Source organism: Amblyomma americanum, chromosome 5 (assembly GCF_052857255.1).
Source record: "Amblyomma americanum isolate KBUSLIRL-KWMA chromosome 5, ASM5285725v1, whole genome shotgun sequence".
In the NCBI taxonomy this organism is placed as follows: domain Eukaryota; kingdom Metazoa; phylum Arthropoda; class Arachnida; order Ixodida; family Ixodidae; genus Amblyomma; species Amblyomma americanum.
The window spans coordinates 164,269,863-164,284,762 of NC_135501.1; the positions used below are offsets into that span (position 1 = coordinate 164,269,863).

General features: G+C 45.0%; 1 protein-coding gene across 1 annotated transcript in view; it reads right to left on the reverse strand.

Annotated features, from left to right (window-relative positions):
* Positions 1–1,761, reverse strand: part of Cwc25 (CWC25 spliceosome associated protein homolog) — a 39,199-nt gene extending 37,438 nt beyond the window's left edge. The window contains exons 1-4 of the mRNA XM_077665651.1: positions 1,551–1,761; positions 1,278–1,450; positions 1,043–1,185; positions 886–979 (exon numbers count right to left, since the gene is read on the reverse strand). Coding sequence (XP_077521777.1) covers positions 886–979; positions 1,043–1,185; positions 1,278–1,450; positions 1,551–1,568 — 428 coding nt within the window. The 5' untranslated portion in view covers positions 1,569–1,761. The remainder of the gene's footprint in view (positions 1–885; positions 980–1,042; positions 1,186–1,277; positions 1,451–1,550) is intronic.
* Positions 1,762–14,900: the final 13,139 nt, after the last annotated feature.

Genomic DNA, 14,900 nt, shown 5'->3' on the forward strand with positions numbered 1-14,900 from the left:
CTGCTGGAAATTGTAACTTTGCCCTAGATGCAAAGAACAAATGTTTGTGCAATTTGGGTGCTCTGTATAAGGGCTGCTTATATTACTACAAAGAAGAATTCTCTGCTGGTACGCTCCAGACGCGTTGCAAGTCATATGCAGTGAATATGAATTGTCCGAAGTTTTTCTTCTGTCCACCGCATAACTATTTATGAAAACCAGAATCAGTAATTTGCTGTATATAACACAAACACATCATCTGGCAAGGCTAAACAGAATACATGCCACTGTTTTAAGAAATTATTTACTCTTACTGTGTTTGGCAATTCGAAAACAACATAAATTGAATGCATCCTAATAAGTGATATCCTTCTTCTTGGGCTGGCAAATTATTTCGGAAAGAGCAATGACAGCAAATTCCATCACGCAGTTATAGTAGAGAAGGCAGCATCATGTTTCAAGGTGTGCAACGACACTCCAAACACATCTCAACAAGCACTCATGTGCAGCATATGCATGGAAATGATGTATTTTTGGGCTTTCATGAGCCAAAGCAATAGCGACAGGGTCAATTCCCATACCCTTTACCTTTCTTCGATTAATTGGGATAGAAAACCAATGCAAACGACTTACATGGAGTATAGACAAGTAACCACTCAGATGTCTTTACTGTGCTATGAGGCTTTGCGCCAAACACATTTTGGTCTGTTGTTTGCCCCTTAAAGCCTGTAGACTGACAGAGACCCATTAATTTATAAGGGCATGCTCATCGCTTAATGGTTATTGGTGCGACAATGTGAAGATGGATGAGACCATCAACGAATGGTAGCATGGCAGCAGCAGAAAAGGACAGCACCGAAAAAGTATTGTTTGTTTCTTAACAAATACATTCAGAAAGCAACGCACTTGATGGTAAATAAAGGGTCCTCTCGTATCTTGTTTTCCAGGTCCACAACAGCATTCGTAGGAGCCATAGTGAAAATTGCACCAGGCTGCAGATCTGAAAAATAAAACAAAAGGCGAGTCTAGACGCACTGCAAGCGGGTCTCATAGTCAACCTTACCTTCGTTCTTGTCCTCCACACCCTCCTCTTCTTTCTTCGCGATCTCAAAGTTCTTGTCAACTTTGCGACCAAGCAGGTACTGTTCTCTGTCCACCAGACCCGCGACTCCCTGGTACATCCAGTCGACCCGCTCCTGCCTCTTCCTAGGGTGCAAACAGAGACCAAGCCATGATCTGCTTTAAAACACAACAGCACATATCCAAGCAGCAGCCGCGAATGCGACAGGTGCACGTACTTGACAACACCTTTCTTCTCGGCATACTGTCGCATCTCCTGCTTGTTCCGCTCTTCTTGAAGTTCTTTCTGCAACTGCTCGATTTTTGCCTTCTCTTGATCGCGCATCTGTTCTGCCTTCCATACTTTTTCGATATTGCGCAGCGTCGATGGATGCCATGACTTTTTCAAGTTCTATTGCATAAAAAGAATCCAAGCATCATGCGATTTGAGGGTTTCTCAAGCACAAATGGTGAGAAATAATGACGCGGAGTGACCCAGAGATGCAGCTTACCAGATCGCCGCCACCCATGGCGATTCGGGTGAGGCAGACCCGGGTTCAGACCACAAAAGTACACCTCGTTCAAGCGCCCCTTCTTCAGCGTCCAAGAAGGATTTGTAGTGGCAAGAGCGAAGCGGGTTTCGATAGGAGGCGCTGAAGCAAAAAAAAAAAGCGGCTGTCCGCGCGCGACGCTGCCGTCGAATACGCGGATGATGCTGACAGTGATGCCAACCCTAGAGATTTATCCCTAGATCTAGAAATTTTCTCTTTGCTTTAGGGATTTAGCGTCTTTTTGTGAAATCCAAGGATTTTGAGGCCTTATAATTTGTATCTGATTATACTGCCTTTCGAAAAGAAAAAACTGAAAAATCCTAGTTATTGCTCCTCTATTTTTGGTGTTGTGCTAAGCCGATAGATGGCGACAGCAGTTCTGCAACGTGAAATAATCGGCTGCTGCACAGAGAGGAGAAACGAAACCATATGACTTTCAAACTGTTCAATCGTGCGTGTCATCACTGGCGCTACGAGTGACTGCTGCTCTACGAAAGAAAAAAGTTGAGTTTTGACTTGTATTGTCTGGATCAACGCGCTACGTTTACACTCACCGCGTACCTTATCCGTTCAAACGTACTGCATGTCAGATGGCAACTTCTGGACCGGGAGACTTTGAGGAAGGTGAGCCAAGCAAAAAGAAAGCGAAAGCATATACGACCAAAAATATTTGACAAAATGGGAGGCGGATCCAAAGTACAGAGGTTGGTTGTCAGCCAGTAAAAAAGGGCCCTTGTTCTTTTCCTGCAAAGCATGCATATCCGATTACAAAAAGGGAAAATCCGAAATCGACCGCCCTCGTCGCCCGAGTAATGAACGTCGACGGCGGCATAATGGATGCGTTTTTGGACTTAGTACCACTCAGTGATGCGACTGCCAGCTCTCTCTACACTAACCTGAAGGCAGTGTTCCGTGCTGCGAAAATTCCGTACGACAAAAATTTGATTGGTTTTGCGGCCGACGGAGCGAACGTGATGATGGGTGCACATCATTCCGTCGCGTCGCTGCTAGTCAGACAGAAATTCCAGGCCTCTTCATTATGAAGTGCGTTTGTCATTCGTTCCATATCTGTGCGCCTCGTATGCATGTAAAACACTTCCGAGAGGAGTTGAGGATCTGGCACGCGATGTTTTCAACTACTTTTTGTCGCCGAAGCAGACATCTGCCTTCCAAGATTTCCAGAAGCTTGCAGAGGTGAAACCACACAAGCTGTTGCACCCAAGCCAAACAAGGTGGCTGTCTCTACAAGTTGAATTGTGACACGCTTACTTGAGCAGATTGATTGTAAAACATTTTATTCGCCGGGAAGAGCTTGGCAAGAGGTCGCGTTAAGTGGTCGAGAGTACATAGCCCTCGACGACTTTGTCAGCCCACTCCACCGCCAAAACTTGCGTTCTGGGGTCAGAGCTAGCCAGCACGGTCTCCCACCGCTCGAGAGAAGGAGCTGTAACTAGATCACCCGGAGGTGGCTCTATTTTACAGTCCCACAGGATGTGATCGTAGGTAGCACGTTGGCCACAGTGTTTGCAGTTTGGGTTGTAAAGATCTGGATAAATGTGCGCGAGGAGTGATGGGGTGCGTATCGATCTCGTCTGTAGACGACGCCACGTAACCTCTTGTTCTTTAGTAAGTCTTTTGTCTGGAGGGGGGAAAATTCTCCTCTCTAGTTTAAAATGATTGGTGAGATCATGATATGTGATCATTGAGTCCTTCGTGAAATTCAGGGAGCCAGACTCATCCACTGCCCGGTCGACGAAACCTCGGGCTTTATTGTGGGCTGCCTCGTTCCCCGGATTCCCCGAATGGGCTGGGACCCATATCAATTCGGAATAATTTGGTGAGAATTTGGTTGCGTTAAGGATTCTAAGGGAGGTGTTTGTAATTCGCCCTTTAGCGAAATTATTGATACCCATTTTGGAATCGCTGAGGATGATGCTCCCTTGGGTATGTGCTAGGGCGAGGGCTATAGCCGCCTCTTCTGCCGTTTCAGAGGATTTCGTTTTGATTGTCGCCGAGACGATGTGGTCACCATTCTCGTTCACAACCACAACTGCAAAGGCATTGGTATTTTTGTATTCTGCCGCATCTACATAAAGTGTTGCAGCGCACTGTCTGTATTTCTTATGTAAGGCTTTGGCTCGTGCTTGTCTTCTACCCTCATGGTGTAAGGGGTGCATGTTTTTGGGGAGTGGTTTGATTAGTAGGGCCGTCCTATAGGCGCGGGGTAGGTCTACTTTAGCATCGTTATTCGTAGGTTGAAAGTTAATTCCGAGCCTGGTAAGAATACTCCTGCCAGTTCTGGAATTGGCTAATCGCGCTGTTTGAGCCATTAAATGGGCTTCTTTCAGTTCATTGTAGGTGTTATGTATTCCTAACCTCATAAGCCTTTCGGTTGAGGCATTTAGTGGGAGTCCTAACGCAGCCTTATAGGCCTGCCGTATCATGCTATCCAATTTGTCCTTTTCTGCTTTCGAAAATTTCAGATAAGGGGTGGCATAGAGTATCCTGCTCAGCGCAAAGGCCTGCACTAGGCGGCATAAATCTCTTTCCCTCACCACTTGTCTGCGGTTAGCTATGCGGCGGAGTAATCGCGCCGTCGCTTCTACCGTGCGTTTTAGCTTAGTGAGTGTGTCAGTATTTTTTCCATTTGTTTGTAAATACAACCCCAGTATTCTCATGGTCTGTACCTCTTTGACAGATCGTCCATTAACATAGACGTTTATTTGCGGGGGGGATGTCATGGTACGCCTACCTCTTTGTTTACGACGGATCACGAAGAGTTCAGATTTTTGCTCAGAACAAGTGAGGCCGGAATCCCATGCGCATGCCTCTATGATGTCCACTGCTGCTTGGAGTGTGTCTTCTATGTAGCCTTCGCATCCTTTGGTTACCCAAAGTGTGATGTCATCTGCATAGAACGTGTGATGTCATCTGCATAGAACGTGTGATGTAGGTCTGGTATTTGTGCCAGTTTGGGGGAATTTTGATGAGGGAGAGGTTAAAAAGGAAAGGGGACAGGACGGAGCCCTGTGGCGTTCCTTTACTTCCTAGTTTGATTGGGGCAGACTCTATTGTTCTGACCGTTATCACTGCTGTTCTGTTAGTGAGGAAGGATCGGATGTAGTTGTACGTCCTTTCTCCGGGGTTGATTTCTGACAAGTTTGTCAAGATGGCTTTGTGGGTGACGTTGTCGAAAGCTTTAACAAGGTCTAAACCCAATATTGCTTTCGTTCCTGTTCCCTCGTCAGCTTCAATTATGTCCTTATTAAGCTGCAAGAGAATGTCCTGGGTAGATAGTTGGGCCCTGAATCCTAACATTGTTTCAGGTAGGAGGTTCATGTCCTCCGCATAGTTTTGGAGCCTATTGAGGATGACATGCTCCATGAGTTTGCCTAGGCATGATGTTAATGAAATTGGGCATAGATTCTCAGTGCTGAGTTTCTTACCCGCTTTAGGAATAAAAGTGATTTTCGCGTGTTTCCACTCTGGTGGTATGTTGCCTGCATGCCAGTATTTGTTCATAAGGTCTGTAACCGCCGCGATCGGCGTTGCGTCTAAGTTCCTGAGAGTTTTATTTGTTGCTTGAGCAGATGTCTGCCCTGGTTTTGTTTTTCAAAAAAGCCGCCGCTGACGACCGCCTGCTTGCGGCAGAAGCCATTCTGGAAAAACTGATTGACGCGTCAACGAAACTCTACCTCGAGTTCCTTGAGTATGTCCTGCCTTTTTTCACTAACCTAAATAAGGAAATGCAGTCGGAAGAAACCAGAATCCACTTGTTCCATGAAAAAGTTTCGGCCATGCTGAAATGCATACTTGAATGCTACATCAAGCGGGATTGCTTGGAGGCCACAGCGTTAATTGTCCGATGTCCGGTACAAAGACCCAGCCAAGTACCTGCCATTGGAAGAAATTTACCTCGGAACAACGCCAACTGCCGCACTAGCCGGTAACACGCGCGGCTTAAACGATAATCAGGTTCACAACTTTCGGCTGCGCTGTTTAGAGTTTTTTATTGAAGCAGCTCATCAGATCTACCTGCGGTTCCCCCTAAAAGTGAACAGATGTAAAACCTTCGAGTCATAGAGCCGAAAGTTGTCCTGGGAAAGACAGTGCCATCAATCGCGTCGCTCGCGGTCTCCTTTCCTCTGATAGTGAAAGAAAACGAAGTGAATGAACTGGACAGGGAATGGCGACTTCTCCGCAACATGGAGCTGAGCGACTACGCTGACTTGACTGCGAGCCAGTTCTGGCACAAAGTGTCTCAAATGAAAAAAGGAGACGGTGCACAAGAGTACCCCCTGCTGTCAAGTTTTATGAAGAACCTTTTGTGCCTGCCATACTCCAGCACCGCTGTCGAACGCGTGTTTTCGCAAGTCTACTTGCTGAAAACAAAGCAGAGAAACAGATTGTCAACAGAAGCGTTGTGCGGTTTGCTGCACGCAAAAAGAGCCTTGATGGACAGCTGCTGTTACAAGTTCAAGATCACTCCTTCTCATTTGAAGAGTATGAACAAATGTACGATGATTAAGACTTTAAGATTGTGTGCGCGTCTAATCCCTTGTTCGTGTGCCATATAATAATTCTAGAGAGTTAAGAAAGATGTATCTTAAAGCGTCAGCATCGACACTGCACGCGCGTTTAATTACGTTACTTCTGAATACAGTATCATTTGCATCGTACGTGTTTTTATGTTATTGAAGAAAGTGCTTCGATCTGTGCAGCTTGTTTTTTTAAAGAAAAGCATTCTGCACGTTTGCTAGACAGCTTCGTTTCAACGTGCTGCTAAATTCCAAAACAACATATATATTCTCAGTTTTAAGGAACCATTTTCTGCTTTTGTAATTACCAACTCTACGTCTGAATCACTGCTATCACTGCTAGCAAGACTACATTTTTGAGGATGTCAAGTTCTCGTGATGTCATTTCTTAGTCGCTCCAACTATACTGTTTGACGATCTTTGATTGAAACTTTGATAAATAAAGTACTGGGCGGTGAGGTACGCCATTTCACCGCTTCTGAGTGTTCTGTTTGAGGCGAGAAGGGGACTTTCACGAAGTCAAACGTGTTCGTCTTTCTGTCTGCATCTTAAAAAGACTGTTAATGTTGTCTGAACAAAATACCTTGATGCGTTAAGGGGGCTTAGCAGACAATGCCAGCTCTTTCAACTTGGGATCAACTCCATTCTATTTACAAAGGGCTGCAAGGGTTCTTTGCGCGTAAAGATGAGCCTGCTGAAGGAGCAGCTCAAAAGGCGGTGCGGTGAAACAGGAGTCATTTGCTCGAATTTTACTTCAGATAAGAGTGGGAGTCAGGAGAGCGTCGTTGCTGACTCCCCCTTTATCTGGTGGTGCCTTCTGTGGACCTTCTATGCATGGTAACCCTACAAAAAAATAAGAAAAAAGCTACAGTTGCGGCTAACACACATTTATTTATCTCTGATAAAATGTACAAGACATGGAATAAAGCGTGAACTGCGTTGAGACTTTGTTAAAGCTGTAATCGCCACATTAACAAGTAAAGAACTAAAAGCTAGGGATTTTTCTTCAATCTAGAGATTTTTGGGGGTTCATTTTAGGGATGAAACGTTGACCTGAGTTGGCATCACTGCTGGCAACAATGAAGATTTACAGAAGTGGATAGACATATGTGGTGCAGAGGGAGATAGATTAGGTTTCAAATTTAGTAAGGAAAAATTTGCAGTCATGATAGCTAATGATGAGGGCGGCGAACATAGAATACATGGGTTCACGCTTGAAGTAGTGGATGAGTACAAGTATCTTGGCGTGTGGATAAAGAACGGTGCTGAGTAGCATAAAAAATATGTAATGAATAAAGCTAGTAGGAATGCAGCTGTCAAGAAAAATAGGGCACTGTGGAATTACAATAGGTATGAAGTCATAAGAGGGATCTGGAAATGGATGGTGGTTCCTAGTCTGACTTTCGGCAATGCGGTCCTGTGCATGAGACCAGATGTTCAAGCAAGGTTAGAAATTAAACAATGCGGCGTAGGGAGGCTAGCTTTGGGAGCACATGGCAATACACCAAATCAGGGGGTAGAAGACAGGAAATTGCGAAAGAAAATATCTGTGATAACTGTAGGGGAAGCTCTTTGTTGTTTGAGGCCAGGACGGGAGTTTTGCGAACTTAGATGTGAGAACTGAGTCAGGTACCGAGAGATAGACACGTTGTGTGGTGCTTGCGGAGAGGAGGGGGAAACGGCTGAACACTTGATACTTTTCTGTAAAGGGCTTCACCCTACAGTGGAAAGCAGCGGGGCTGACTTACCCAAGGCATTGGGGTTTAGGGATAGTGAAGGGAAAGTGGATTTTAAGAGTTTAGAAGTAACCAAGCGAAGGTTATCTGATTGGTAGCTAAAAGCAAGACAGGAGTAAAATTTCATAGGTCATGGCTAGGTGGCTTGAGCCACCGCCCGATTTAAAGGGTTCAGCCTTATCCATCCATCCACCCATCCATACTTCCAATTTTCAGTTTCAATGGCTGGGAGACTGTGAGGCACGGCGCCCGATGATATGCTGTTTCATCATTTTTGCGGGTTTTGAGCAACTTTTATTTTGCTAATGATAAAAAACAAGTTTTTGAATGTCTCAGAGTGCAGCAAATGCTTAAGAAGTCTGAGCTGACTTCCACATAATACTCAAAGGGGATCATCAGTTTCGATTTCGGAATCTATAAAGCGTGCTGTGCACGCCATTCTATCGTGGCGTTAGGACCTTTTGTCTGCTGCATAACCAGTAACTTTTGGACGGTTTACAACAAAAGAAACATGTTCGAAACATCCATACTGCAACAAGTGCTTGAAGTGGCTAGAAATGTCGCAAAATAAATATTTACTCTGCATGATGTATATGGTTGTATTGTATTGTTGCCAATGGGAAGAAATCGACTACTTCGGACAAGCAAAAAGGGAAAATAATTCATGAGATAGAATAAGGACATGAGGAAGTCCGGAATTACCTGAGCTCTCGACCCGTGGCAAAGGAAGACTGCATATGGCGCTCAATGGATGGAAGCCGGAGACGTCGCGGTAACCTGCCTGGGGAGTCGTTGGCCCGCAGGGGACAAATCTCGCGTATCTAATGTTCTTGGAACTGTCCGAAGCGCGCCTCTGTTACAATCTTGCTGCGGAGCATTGCGAGAGATGTTTCGATCGGGTGAAGCAGGTCTTGGAAGGACCAGCCTGCGCTATTCCTGGTCACTTTTCCGACGAGCTTTCGCCGAGCGTACGGTACCTCCTGGAATAACGCTGACAAATTTCAAATAAACCCCTCATCTCTGTTCCTTTCGCAAGAAACACAGCTCACTAGGTTCCCTGTGTGATGCACACGCAAACAATGAATTTGGGAGTAACAATGCAGGCCGGATTGTTAATTGTTGTTACCCTGATCATACAATGGCACATGCCCACATAAGGGGAATGGCCAAGAATTGGCGGTCACAGAGAGTTTTTCAGATAAATATTTTTCTCCAAATGACAAGTACGTGGGTTGACAACTGGAACAAGGGGAGATCGAGCATCAATATGACATATGACGAGCGACTTCTGAATATTAAAAAAAAAACTGCGCTGGAAGGCACAGACACATGCGCACTTACAAGAAAAATCGCATGCGTCGGTGCGATGAAGGAGGCGGAAATTGTTTCGTACTGCAGTTTCAAGAATTTTCGGGAAAGAGGTTTCCTGTTGTACATCTTCGCAACTGCGTTAATTCTTAATTGTCTGTTATGTCAGGTGCATGGTTTGTTAGCAACGGTTTGATGAACTCCATGCATATAATATGCAGTAGTGCTTCCCCGTTGCCGCTATCCTTGTTCTCACAAGTCAGGACAGGCAAACCCGCGATTTTTATATTCACACTAGTGGTACAGCAAGCATGTGTCAGTGGCCTTTGAAGATGCGTTCAGTCTTTGAACATGATATCGACGAACTTCTTGAAACCCTGTAACCCTCTTAGGAGCGCTGACGTCGGGTAAAAGAGTCCACTCCTGTCTTGGTGGGCATGCAGTCAAACTGGGAAGTCAAAAATACAGGGAAAGAAAAAAAGAGGGCGAGGAGGGTACAGGAGGAGGAGAGGCGCCGTTGCGAGAGGGGTTTCGGCACGCCAACGAGGAAATTGCCGCGGCCTCTTGTGTCGCGTAGGTGAAAACTAATCGTGTCTGGTCTTGAATACATCTCATGCTGGCGCGGGGGCTAGTCTCTTGTTAACTTACGTAACAAAACTGAATGTATATTTAGTTTCCGTCATTCACGCTGCAGTTTCAACAGAATTTTAATGCTTATTCAGGAGTGCCTAGAGTGTGCATGAAGGGCAAAACGTTTGGCGTCTGCTGCGACCGATGTCACTCTAGCAGGCGACGATATTCTAACCAAACGGGAACGCCCTCTTGCAGACGGCGTTCGCATCAGCCGGACTCTTATCCATCTCCCGGCTTTCCAGATTCGGTTTTGCTACCGCCTCTCGTCAACGTGCAGGCGTAGAGTGTGCAGGTAGCGTGTCAGTCTGGGTCTTGGGTTGCTGCTGCCGGCAACCGACCACTTTGGCAGCTGAATACAGTGCGGCCATGCCGAATCTAACGATGACACTGGCTGTAGCCAGGAAGCGTCCCTAGACGGCGCCAGACATACCCTTTTAAAACAATTGAACACCTAAAACTCAATTGTGATGGTATCCATCTCGATGCAGGCACAGTCACTCTTCCAGAGGTTCTAGGGTTAAGAGATAACAATATTCATGTAAATAAATCTGCGGTGGAAGTTAGCAAAAAGCGGTTGAAAGATTGATCTCAAAAGCAGAAAGGTGACATAAGGTTAGAAGTGTGGGAAGACGTATTTAAAAAAATGGAGAATTTTAACAACAATTTACAACAAACAAAAAAAAATTAAAAACCCAAGCATGCTGGCAATTGCCACCACCCTGGTTCAAAAAGGACGCTGCTATCTTCCATCCATCTGTACATAAACAAGCTCTGAGAGAGAGAAAACAAATACGTTTTTTTCTTTAGTGTGCTTATTTTTTGTCTGTGGATGTGTATGTGCATGCTTGTGTTTTCGTTACGCAATGCAAACCAATCTTCATTTCGACACAAGCGAAATATAAAAACACATTTGGTCTGTGCGATGTCAGTGCACGTTAACAAATCACAAATGTTCAAGTCTTTTTTTTTATTGTGCTAATAAATTAAGGGCCCCAACTATAATAGATTATTTCTTTGGGACGATGTGCAAGACATTATTAAACACGGATCGCCTCGTGGAATCGGCTTCAGATCAGTAATTAATTCGTAATCTGCCTTTGTCACATCGCCGATTCGCGAAGGAGCGCCTTCTCCCCAGCTTCAAAGGTTGAAAATTATTATTATATTAAACCATAGGTGCAGCTTTATATAACCGCAGTTGGCAACAGTGGGCCATGGTCTGCGGTGTGTTGTATTAAACCGCAGACCAGTCTGTGACCAAGTCTTGTTACCAGTCACAAGAGTAAACGAAATCAGCTTTTAAATGCATGACTGTATGAAACACGCGAGAGTCATCAAAATTATTGAGCACTTAATTTCACGTTATGATGCACTGATCTTTAATACCCCTGTTACACGGGCGTTTTCAACGGCAGTTCAGTTGATCGACTGAGATCGGGGATCCCAGTTGAACGGCCAACTGACAAGATGGCGACCTACAGACCGAAAAACGTGCCCTCTTACTGGATTGTCTTGGCTCAGTGTGCTTCAAACCCGCAAATTTCTACCGCAAAGCAAAAAGTACACAAAAATAATTGTCACTATAGTAAAGAATATATACACTACGATCATTTACAACAAAAAAAATGCACACACTGCTTTTTTTCTTATTTAAACTTCGCTCTAGACGCGAGGACATGTGGTTAGAGTGCTAACTGAAATGAACGCGAAGTGCTCGTGTAACAGCTGGCGAATCCAGTTGAGTTCAACGGCAGTTGAAATCCTCAACTGGCGGTTAACTGAACTGTCGTTGAAAACGCCCGTGTAACACGGGTATTAGCGGTGTTACACGGCAGTGCTAACTGCCGTTGAAATCTCAACGGCAGTTGAGTTCGACTGAGATAGGGGATCCCAGTTGAACGGCCAACTGACAAGATGGCGACCTACAGACCGAAAAACGTGCCCTCTTACTGGATTGTCCTGGCTCAGTGTGCTTCAAACCCGCAAATTTCTACCGCAAAGCAAAAAGTACACAAAAATAATTGTCACTATAGTAATATATACACTACGATCATTTACAACAAGAAAAATGCACACACTGCTTTTTTTCTTATTTAAACTTCGCTCTAGACGCGAGGACATATCGTTAGAGTGCTAACTGAACTGAACGCGAAGTGCTCGTGTAACAGCTGGCGATTCCAGTTGAGTTCAACGGCAGTTGAAATCCTCAACTGGCGGTTAACTGAACTGTCGTTGAAAACGCCCGTGTAACACGGGTATAAGGTAACAAGATAAGCTGTAACTGTCTACGATCTATTTTCTTGTTGCAAAGGTATTCTGAGCGGTGGTCATCAGTGTGCGTGGAGCTTCACCGCATACTTGTTATATCCGCCTATATTGCGCAGTTTACGCTGGCGACAGGTGCAGGCGACAGATGTCGGAAGCTGTAAACCACGCACCTGCCACTTCCCATACTCAGTTTCTGTCTCTAGGTGCCTGATGAAGTGGATCGCACCTGCGTCCCCCACCTGCTATTGTTTTCAGCGATTTTTTTGGCTAGCAGATATTTTCGCACGCTCCGCTGAAGACGCCCCATGGTGTGAAAAAGACAGGTTCAGCTTTTTCCCTCCAATTTTGTTTACTTATTTTATTTCCACAATACTGCAGTTCCTCATTTGAGTCCAGGCAGGGAGGGCAGAAAAATACATTCGCTCAATACAAGAGGAGCTACATCGTAAAAGACATGTGAACAATAATATTGTCTAATGCACATATATCTAAAATAGCTCACAGGGTGCCTTGCCAAAATCAACATCCGATATCGCTCGTAGATGTACGGCGTTGCATTTGTCAATCGTTCGCGGAAAAAAAGAAAATTTAAAACGTTAGTATATGCGCGAAATATGGTGCTAAAGTGTGATTATGATGACGACGAGTTGTACGCATTTCTGAAAACTGCACATATATGTGCAGTCCCCTATAGGGGACTGGAGAAGTGCCTAGTTTTCCATGAATTAGTTGGCGAAGGAAGGATAGGCGGGCTATCTTGCGTCTGACGTGGAGTGTTTTAATATCATTTGCTGCCATTAATGAAGATGGGGAACCAGCTCTATTGTACCTATTAAATATAAAGCGTACTGCGCGTCTGTGTATTTTTTCTAATTCTCTTTTGTCTTTTTTTTTGCATGGGGGCCCAAACGATGGAGGCATATTCGAGTTTTGGTCTTATAAGCGTATTGTAGGCTAATAGCTTGCAGCTGCTAGGTGCGCCCCTAAGTTTATAATGAAGAAAACAAAGTTTACGTAAAGCTGACGATTTAATGTGGTCTATAGGGTCATTCCATTTTAGATGCGAGTTTATTACAGTACCAAGATACTTATACCTTGGCACTTCGTTAACTGAAACGCCATTAATGGAATAGTTAAATGAAAACGGATTTTTCTTCCTTGCTATCCGCAAGAGCACAGTATTCCGAGTATTTATTTCCAGCTTTTCGGTTTCATCAGCCGCCTGGTGGCAAAGACGGACGTACGAAAAGTCTGTGATGTAGTTTTCTGATTCCTTTGTTGGTTGCCCTGCCGGCCCTTGATGCAGACTGGCGTAAAAAATAGGGGGAATAATAACGGGCGAAGCAGTCATTATATAGCAGTTTTTGTATACCTTGCCTGACGTCAGCGGTGTCCCAACCCGTCTTTGAGGCTCCGGTATGGCCTTGAGAGAAACGGAAAAATAAAACAAGAAACTCATTTATCCATTGAATTCGTTACTGAGCGCGAAAAAAAAATTCTTCATGGCGACCCATGCATACGTCGCCATGCAGAATTTTTTCGCTTCCTTACCATACATACACTGCCGTAGCCGAGCGCAGGCGCGCTTCTCACTTCACCGAGCGAGCCAACACTGCAGGCGCTCCCATCAAAACAAACACGCCGCGGGTTAAGTGGCGCGCAGCATATTGGCTAGATGTCAAAGTCCGTGCTGCTAACGGCGTCGACGGCGCTAGAACTGAGGAACGAGCTTAGAAGAGCTGAGGACATGACAACCGTATTGAAGCGAAAGCTTTACGAGGCTATGTCGACAAGGTCGTGTCCGGAAAACGTGTCCGCAGCAGTTGTCATCATCATCATCATTTCATCATCATCATCATCATCATTTATTGAACCCTTAAAGATCCCGTCAGGGACATTACATAAGGGGGGGGGGGGGGGGAAGACAGTGATGTGAAACGGTCACACAAAGGCATGTAAGCATAAAAAAGCATAACAAGAATAACAAGAATAACAAGTTTGACGTGAAATTAGCGTCAGGTGATTCAAATAGAACAGAATATACATGGCAAAGCAGTAGTATATAAATTACACATTAAAAAGTACGGAAATTAAATAAGTGGGAAAACTGTTGGGGGGGGGGGGGGGGGGGTCACAATAACACAAGCAGTTCAAATTGCACGCAGAGCATCGCGAGGGAAGTAGCTATAGTTGGATCAAGTGGTCTGTTATTAGCTGCCTAAATCTGGTGGGATTAGTTTCGATGACAACGGTTTCAGGAAGATAGTTCCATTCCTCTATGGCGATGGGAAGGAAAGATTTGTTGAAAGCGTTGGATGAACCATGCAACCGCTGAATGCTGAGGGAGTTGAATAATCGGCGAGATGAGCGTAAGGGAGTGGATAACAAAGTCTGGCGTAGTGCGGGGAAGTTAAAGTATAGTTTGTGGAAGAGACAAAGAATTGATACTGTTCTGCGGAATGCTAATGGTTCAAGGCCGAGAGACGATTTTAGGTTGGTAACGCTGTGTCGAGACGAATACTGCGACGTTATGAAGCGCGCTGCCCGATTCTGGATAGCTTCGAGCAGTTGTATTAAGTAGACCTGGTGAGGGTTCCATATTGCTGAGGCATATTCCATTTTAGCGCGAATGAATGTTTCGTATGCTTGTTGTCTGATTGGTGCAGGGGACATTGATAGTGATCTTCGGATAAAGCCAAGAGCTCTGGAAGTGCTTGCGCAAAGTTTGATAATGTGATCTGACCATGTTAATTTGTTCGTTATTTCGACGCCAAGGTACCTGTAAGAATTCGTTACTGACAGCGCCACAGAGTTCAGGGAGTACTGGA